A 9,337-nucleotide genomic window follows, 5' to 3' on the forward strand; every position below is an offset into this window, starting at 1 on the left:
GGGGCGGGGCCGCGGGGCCGCCGGGAGACAGACGGCGGGAGACGGCGGGGCGGGGCTGCGGGGACGCCGGGAGACGGCGGGGCGGAGCTGCAGTGATGGCGGCTGCCTCCTTCCCGGAGCTCAGTCATCTTAGGCAGCCGGCTGCGGGAGTGATGGCAGCAGCCCCTCTCCCCCCACCTGGGAACTCCGCGGTCTTAGGGAGCCCCCAGCTGAGTGGCCGCCGAGAATCTGCACAGCTTTGTGCTCGGGTTCCACCCTGGGCTCATGGGGGTCTCCTGATCCACGGAAAAAGCATGGCTTCCCAGGCAGGGTGGCATGACCGCTCACGGCCCCCTGCCCGTGTGGCTCAGGTGGGCCATCGCACCATCCTGCTTTTCGTTGCTCTCCGTGGGTCATGCCAACTGCCTAGTCCGTTCCCGTGACAGACCTGGATACCCTGGTTGTCGGTGCGGGATTCACCCCCCACGTTGCTGCTTCTAGGCGGGAGACTCTGCCTGCAGCAGAGTCTAGTCGCCATCTTTGCTGTTTAGATATTATTTGTGTTAAGTTTAGATTTTATTTGCAGAGAGCGTACACTACAGTTTTTTTTTTTTCCAGTTTTGGTTTCGAAAAATTGTGTGCCGTCAGAATCTTTAAAATATTTTGTTTAATACATCAGTGCTAATGGTTCAGTTTAGTGCTTTTGGGATTAGAAAGTCATATATTTTGGAATCGTTTACCTTTACATTTTTCAGTAAATGAGCTTGAGGATGTTTTTTGGTACGTTTAACTTTTAATACAATAATAATTTATTTGGGACGTGATATGCAGTGGACTTCTAACAATATTGTTTTCAAGTAGAGCATAACTCCAAATGCTAAATGCTTCTTTTATTTATGCATTCAAAAATATTTATTCAACATTGGTTATGTGGCAGCTGTTATTCTAGGCTTGTGATAAATCAAAGACTCTACCTTCATCCAGCTTATATTCTAGAGATAACTGAAGGCAATAAACTGATAAACACATAAGATAAAACCTGGTATTAATAACTATAGTGAATAAAAATAAAGGCAGGGTGAGGGGGTAGAAAATCACGAGGGAATCTATTTTGTACTGGCTGGTTAGAAGAACTTGATTTAGAAGGTGAAATTCTATCACACACATGAATGATGTAAAGGCATACTTTTAGGTTAGTAGATAAACAATTTGTGATTCATACTAACAATGATTAATCCAAAGTATGATATTGAACTTAGTAGAATTCTTTGTTTTTCAAGGTTAAATTTAACATATGTTAAAAGACACCAGATTTAGTATATGCAGTCAAACAATGATGTACTATGATTGACAAGTGTCTCTCATTTGTTACATGGAATTAAAAAGACAAAATATGTGGAGGTACATTTTCTATTGGAACAAATTTATATTTACAGGTGTATATTGAACTAATCACAACAAAAATATGAAATATTTGAATGAACAAGAATACAATTTTTGCAATTTCTTAATCTTATGCTACTACTACTGCACACACACACACACACACACCCCTATATGAGTACATATTAGGTTCTGAGTTACTTTCATTCAATACATAAATTTAAGCATAAAGCCAAGCACTTGAGAAAAAAGCAAAATATAATAGGCGGCAATTTACTCTTCAGACTTGCCCTTCCCAAATACCTTCATGAATCCTCTGGCCACTTCTTTGTTGCGGAGGCTGTAGATAAGGGGATTCAGCATGGGAGTGAGAATGGTGTAGAATACAGACACCATCTTGTCCTGGGTGGGTGAACGTTCAGATGTGGGTCGCATGTATATAAACATGGCTGCTCCGTAGTACATTCCCACCACCATGAGGTGGGAGGAACAGGTAGCAAAAGCTTTGCGACGACCCTCCCCAGATCCCATGTGAATGACAGCCAGAATAACTCGGGCATAGGAAGCAATAATAATCGCTACAGGGAAGAGAAGCATAATTACACAGCAGATGAATATCATCCTTTCAAACATCAAGGTGTCATTGCATGAGAGGGTAAGAAGGGCAGGTACGTCACAGAAAAAGTGGGGTATTTCCCGGGCACCACAATATGAGAAGGACAGTGCAACTGCATCTTCAATTATGCCATCAAGTGAGCCAAGAATCCAAGAAGCAGCAGCCAGGAGACCACAGATTTTTTGGCTCATGAGGACTGGGTATCTTAATGGATGGCAAATGGCAACGTACCGATCATAGGCCATTGCAGCCAAAAGGAAACATTCAGCTCCAAGCAGGGACACATAGAAGAATATCTGAGTTCCACAACTTGCCAGAGAGATAGATTTTTTTCCAGAGAAGTAGCTGAAGGCCATCTTGGGTACAGTGGTGCATATGAGCATGAGGTCCATGAGGGACAGTTGGCTGAGGAGGAAGTACATGGGGGTGTGGAGCTGGGTGTCCAGGTAGATGAGGAGAACCATGGCAGAGTTTCCCATGAAGGCCACTGAAAAGATGCCCAGGACCAGAAAGAAGAGGAAGGTGTGGGTGGGGCTGTGATTGAAGATACCCAGAAGGATGAAGTTAGAGTTGAAGGTCTGATTCTCCCATGCCATGATCAAGATGTTCACTATGGAGAATACAACATGTAAGAAATAACCAGAATTATGTCAGAAATATCAAGGCTTTCCCTCCAAGAAAAACATCTACAAAATGTAAATGGGAAAATTATTTCTCTGGTTAATTATTTTTATTTGTAGACTAGGAAATTTAAGAATTATTTTTAGCTTGATGTGATTTTTTTAATGCAAAGTACATAGCTAATGGGCATGATAGGTTTCATAGTAAAAACATGGTATTTTTCTTGAGTTCTATAATCTAGTTGAGCAACAAGTCAACTAAAAAATGTAATGTACATTATCCCTTTATAATGACAGGAAAATCATGAAAAGACTCATGAATTTGGGGAAATTTCATTACATTAGTATTATATTTCCCAGGGAAACTAATAACATCACACTATAATGCTAACAAAATTTCATATAGGAAAGTATAGAAGAAAACAAATACTAAAGTGATACATGATTAGTCAAATTCCAGGTAATAAGAATAAATTAAAATACCAACATGAGGAGTATGTTACTTGATTCTTATTGCTAGTAACAGTAAGTTTCAGCAGAAGGTCCTCACCAATATGCTCTTTCCTCATCTAGTCCCTAAAAATTAAGTGCGTCCAAAAGACAGGCATAGTCTATTTTACTGAAGAACCAGGTTACACGAGAGTGTCAGAGCATATTTCAAACTCTTTTAGCTGTGTGACGTTAGATGATTATTTTCTCTAAGCCCTGTTTTCTACTCTATAAATTTTGATATTTATAATATCTATATTATATGGTGTTATGAAGACTAAACAAAATTAGGTTTTAAAGTATTTAGAACATTACATCGATATAGTTTGTATAATACAAACATTTGAAATAAATACTATTTGAGAGAATACAGTATATTTCTAGTTTTCTTTAGAAGGACACTTTTAAGAGCCTTCTTGGGGCTAAAAAATAGCATCTTTTTAATTCTCTATTTTTACATTCATTTGGTTTCCTTCTTGGCTTCTTTCTCCATGGATTAAGGAATTGGCTTTCTTTATTTCTCTCCTAATATCCTCTGAACAAATTGTTCACATTGTCTTATTAATTTTAATACTGTTTATCTACATATTCTAATTATAACTCTACAGTTCACTACATCTTAAATTCCTAATCAGTTCTAAATTCTCTGAAAGGTTTCTTACATTTACAATGCTTTGAAAAAACTCAACCCATATTGTGTGACTTACACATGCTACTTAATTTTTTCAGATATTTTTACTTTTCCCACTTTTCTTAAAACAATTACTAATTATATTTTCTAAAACATTCTTCTATCATTCATCCTGGTGCAAACCTTTTATTGTGCATCCCACAGAAAAAGTCTGAAACATTATTTTTAAATGTTCATAATTTCTCATGTTTGTTGATTAACACTTACTGCCCAGTGAAAATTACCACATTACTTGACTCAATTGCAGTCCCTCTAATAAACAATATGTATTTTTTATTTCAAGTTTATTCATGTTGTTATACTTGTGTGAAATTATCTCTCTCCCCATGTTTTGAAACATAAATACTAAAAATTTGTGGAAAAATAAAAATTTAACATATCAGCTCCTAAAAATGCTGCTTTTTCCATTTTGTACAAAACAATATTTCAATCCAACTTGCTGCATCCTTGAAAGATAATAAGAACCGCAAGTATTGATTCTTTCAAATTGTACCTAAATTACATAATTAACTAGTCCATAAATTAGATAAGTAATTTAAGGAAGCTGTGCACCCTGAGGAACTCTGTAGATCATATACCTTTTGATGTGTATTTGTCTTCTTATTTATCTTTTTGTCTTACTTATCTTTTTATTCTTCTGTTTAACCACAACCTTACACACATAGCTTGACTCATAGAGGGAACTAAAATGTCCTGGTCCCCATTATTAATTAACAAGAGGACCTGACTCTAATTAGGTTTAATTTTACATCTGAGTTTTTGCTCACAACTGTTTCCCATGCCTCCGGTGTTAACAACAAACTGTAGCACATTTTAATTCTATACCTTGTCACATTCTGTCCACATATGTAAAATTATCTGTTCAGTTTAGCCCATATCAGGACCCACCTGAAGAATAGCAGCGTGGGATAGTAGAACTGATCAAGACTAGTTGTTCTCTTATTAATCAAGAAACATTTTTCAGTTGTTAGTTTCTAGCAGAGAAGTGCAATATCTACAGTATGGCAGATGGAGAGATTCAGCCTATATATTCCTCTAACTTTTTCATTGTTCAAATCTTTTCAAGGTTAGTTTGCATAGAAGAATATATTTATATTGTGTTATATTGTATTACCTCACTTTTTGCCAAAGGCAATCTATCAAATTATCATTTTCTTGACTGTCCTATCAGAGGAGACTAAAGTAAATAGTATTTAACGGTTGTCAAGGCACTTATTTCTGAGCACTCAGCTGTTTCTTTCACTTCAACCTCACATAAGCAATGCTTTAGTGAAAGCCAGTTAAGTGATGTTAGGAAGAATGCATTTATTTAGAGCTATATTAGCATGAAGGGTTAGTACAGACATTGAGTTAACACACTTAAAACATAATGTGTAATACAACATTGTTTATGAATTTTGCAAAAATTTAATCACAATTTATATCATAGATTCTTGTGAAATCTCTTGTAGTATGGAATTAATAACTTTTGTCTCAAATAATGAGATTTTGAATCTAAGATTCAACTTTAAACAGTTTGTGTTTTTAATAATTATAAGTATAGGCTAAAAGGGGTTCTACAAAGATAATCTGAGGAGAAGGGAATTTAAGATAGTGAAGTGAGAAGGGAGAAAAGAAGTAATGCTGACTGAGTAAAGACAGAGTGTCAAAAGGTAATTCACGCTGGAAGAAGAAATGTTGGTGCTGTAGAGAAACTGAGAGGAGCAGGGTGCAAAGGAGTGAAAAATGAGGCAAGAAGCAGTCCTTAAATGTTGATAGCTAAGCTCAATGTCCGCCCTAGATGTACTGCATTGTGCCAATGGACAAATCACTCTCCCACTTCCAAAGATGCAAAAACCAGGCACTATATTCTAGACAAAAACGGCATGCAAAAACTCTCCTTGCTGAAACTTGGAAATTATTCATCAAATACACCCTGCTGCCTACAGTCAGAAACTTCAAATCACATCCCACAAAAAGGATTGTTGATGTTTTTTAAAAAGCTTCATAAGTACTTCTGAAAAAAAAAAAAAAAAAAACATTTGTATCTATACCCCTTAAAGATGGTGGATAAAGCTAATCTTATATTCTTCAGCCTATCACAATACATTATTTTTAAATTTTTCCAAAGCACCATTTGATTCAATTAATAGCACTATCCTCAAAGGCATTCAATGTCTTAATCTTTTTTTTATAGAACAGATTACATTTCTGATCGATCTTGTTTGTGAGGAATTTCAGAAAATTGTTCGAGCCTTTATTTCAAGTCATTTGTTCTCTTTTTCTAGTACAAACCCTTTGCATTCCTACTTACAGATCTCTATGATACAAAAATGTGAGCTTAGATCTTTCTCAGAAGGTTTGTCTTGCTTGAAATTATCTTTCTTTTTCGTAATCCTTTACATCTGTAAATCATGTGTCTTCTTTCAGTTATATCACACATACATTTTTCTCCATGCTTGTTTCATCATTCCGTAGATAGCAAGTTCTGCAAATATTCAACTCACAGAAGACACGTGGCAAGTATCTGTTTTACACAAATTGCAAATGTCAAAAACCTTCCAATTAGACAAACCTGAGCTTGCATTCTGCTCTGTAACCAACAATTTTGCCACCAGGAAAGTTAAACAATATCTCTAAGATTTAAAAAAAAAATCCATCAACCACAGAGTTGTTATAAAGAATAATAATTTATTTAAATTATTTCCCTTAAAATAACTGTATCACAGTATGCATTTATCAGATGACTCTTACCATCATTATATACTTCTTTTCATGCATTTCTTTTGGTAATCTTGCAATAAGCTTCACTGTTATTCACCAGGAAATATTTTTGAAAATATACTTTTTTCTTACTAGATTGTTGATAAGCTATATGCTTATTTCTTATATGCTCTTAATCAAACAAGTAAGAGCTACACAGTGAAGGAGTCCATACATGCTCCATAATTATTGAAAGCATGAACTAATAGACAAGATCCGTTGGAGAATCTTACAATGATTCTTAACTTATAATAGTTTCTATTGCTGTAAATAATACCTTACACTGACTTAGCACATTCACAGGTTTTATTTAATCTTTTTCAAAAATATAGAAATACACTGCTTTACTTTCGCAGAGACTATAAAGAGGTGTGTTTCAGATTAACGTGAAACGTTTACTTCCCTATTCTGAGGACTTTAAAATAGCTTAATTTTTTATATAGAACCTTTGAATTAAATGCAATTTCATTTGTTACGGTTGAACTCCAGAATGCCTTAGGTATTTTGTACTATACTCCCTCACCTAAATCTTACTTTCCAGATGTCTTCGACTGGGTATATTCCTTCAAAATCGCTGAAAATGTTTAAATTTCTAGAGATAACCCTTGCAACACAATTATACCGAGTCCTCTGTGATTCAATTTTTCAATTCCTCCAGGATATTTGGTCCCTTGACTTTAATTACAATACTTTGAGTTATCATTCACTTTTTCTTGTAAAGTCTCATATAATTTACCTTCCAACTTGAAAGTATGATTCACTGATGCTTAAAAAAAGGTTCTGTCACTTTTTTGATGAATGATATGAACTACCAAGCAAGATGGCAAAATAGGGAGTCACCACTTGTGTCTACCACCACCACCACAAGAATGTTGCATGTATCTACAAACAAAAGTCTCTTTGTAAGAGCCTTGGAATTCAGGTGGGAAGCTGTGAAATTCTGCTGGAGCCCAAGACAGAGGAGGTTGTTTTGAGAGTGAAGACCCACACCCAAGTGGCAGACCCACCAATTTGGCTCCCAGGTATAGGCCTGGAAATGGCCCCTTTCCACCAAAGGGCTTGGCTATAGGCCTGTTCAGCCTTGTGTCTGTTACCAAAACCATCTGCCAAGGGGTCCAGGAGGAATCATGCACAGTAGTGCCTTAGCAGACAGACTTATCTGTGTGCCTGCATCAGTCTCAGCAGTGGTCCTGAAAGTTTTCTTATAACTTGCCTCCAGCTGCTCTTGGTTGTAGTTCCAGCTTTGTACTATTCACAAAAGGACCAAAAGGGAGACTCATTCCTCTGTGCAACCAGGACAGGCTTGTATTAATACAGATAGCAAAGGTTCACATCAAGTGTCGCTGACATCAGGGAAATTTCCAAAACCAGTTACTACTGCCTAAGAGTGGGTGCCATTGACAAAAGCTTTCGAAAACCTGTATTCACTGATGAATACTGGCATTGTGTCATGTCAAAACTGGGACCCTTTGCAATAATTCAGCAAGGAATAAAGCAGCCTGCAAATGCAGAATGTGTGAGTCATGAAACGTAATAACCAGCTCCAGAGCGTCACATTATTTGACCAAGCATAAACTTTACAAATACATCATTCTGTTTTGCTAGTTTGTGTTTGATTCCTTTATGCTCTTCTCGAATTTTCTCATCACATTCTTTCAGAAAATGCTCAGAGATCAACTCAACTTGTCATAGAGTACACAAGGCCTGTCTTTTTATGTTTTTTAACTTTTATCATTAGGGGATTTTCTTTTTTTGTTTGTTTGTTGTATTTTAAGTCTGGGGTACATGTGCAGTTCTTGCAGGATTGTTACATAGGTATACACGTCATGGTGGTTTGCTGCATCCATCCCCTCATCATCTACATTAGGTATTTCTCCTAATGTTATCCCTCCCTAATCCCCCCACCCTCTGGTATTCCTCCCAACCCCCCCCAACAGGACCTGGTGTGTGATGTTCCCCTTCCTGTGTCCATGTGTTCTTAATGTTCAATACCCATTTATGAGTGAGAACATGTGGTGTCGGGTTTTCTGTTTTTGTGTCAGTTTGCTGAGAATGATGGTTTCCAGCTTTATCCATGACCCTGAAAGGGACATGAACTCACCTTTTTTTATGGCTGCATGGTATTCATGGTGTACATGTGCCACATTTTATCTAGTCTATCATTGATGGGCATTTGGGTTGGTTCCAAGTCTTTGCTATTGTAAACAGTGCCTCAGTGAACATGTTTGCATGTGTCTTTATAATAGAACGATTTATAATCCTTTGTATATACTCAAATAAACAGAAATATGAACAGAAGTGTCTGTTCATATGCTTTGCTCACTTTTTGATGGGGTTTTTTGTTTGTTCATTTGTAAATTTGTTTAAGTTGTTTGTAGATTCTGGATATTCGCCACTAAAACAAATGTTTATTGCTGCATTTTTTTCCCAGGAAATCATTTTCTTTTGAAGTACTGCAATTTAGTTGGAAGAATAAAACATCTACTTCTAAAAATACATAAAGAAAGACGTGAGAGTAACAAAAAAATGTAAGCTTCTGTTATCTCTAGAGACAAAGAACATACATTCAGGTTATGTGCACACAGACTTCTATTAATCTGTAATATTGTATTTATTATTTTATTTTATTTTTATATGTTATATTTTATTTTCAAGGTGGAGTCTTGCTCTTTTACTTAGGCTGGAGTGCAGTGGCACAATCTCAGCTCAACTACAACCTCCACTCTTAAGTTCAAGTGATTTCCTGCTTTTGCCTCCTAAGTAGCTGTATCTGGGACTACAGGCCTGAGCCACTATGCCAAGCTAATTTTTGTATTT

At 36.6% G+C, this 9,337-nt stretch overlaps 1 protein-coding gene across 3 annotated transcripts; it reads right to left on the minus strand.

Moving 5' to 3' along the window:
* Positions 1-1,541: 1,541 nt before the first annotated feature.
* Positions 1,542-7,033, minus strand: LOC108315786 (olfactory receptor 2M3-like). Of its 3 annotated transcripts, XM_037744562.1 has the most exons (3): positions 6,512-7,033; positions 6,203-6,284; positions 1,542-2,588 (listed from the first exon to the last, which is right to left on the minus strand). In XM_037744562.1, exon 3 carries the CDS (start codon positions 2,572-2,574, stop codon positions 1,636-1,638), a length of 939 nt encoding a protein of 312 aa, XP_037600490.1. In that variant the 5' UTR covers positions 2,575-2,588; positions 6,203-6,284; positions 6,512-7,033; the 3' UTR covers positions 1,542-1,635. The 3 variants fall into 3 exon arrangements, with proteins under 3 accessions (XP_037600490.1, XP_017400822.1, XP_037600491.1); XM_017545333.2 differs by lacking the exon at positions 6,203-6,284; XM_037744563.1 differs by lacking the exons at positions 6,203-6,284; positions 6,512-7,033 and adding an exon at positions 6,072-6,183.
* Between the last annotated feature and the right edge of the window lie 2,304 nt (positions 7,034-9,337).

The sequence above is a fragment of the Cebus imitator genome, unplaced genomic scaffold (genome assembly GCF_001604975.1).
Source record: "Cebus imitator isolate Cc_AM_T3 unplaced genomic scaffold, Cebus_imitator-1.0 Scaffold179, whole genome shotgun sequence".
In the NCBI taxonomy this organism is placed as follows: Eukaryota; Metazoa; Chordata; class Mammalia; order Primates; family Cebidae; genus Cebus; species Cebus imitator.

What these genes read in the sequence shown, in the direction of transcription:
- LOC108315786 (XM_017545333.2), bottom strand. Translation starts at nt 2,574, where the DNA reads ATGGCATGGGAGAATCAGACCTTCAACTCTAACTTCATCCTTCTGGGT.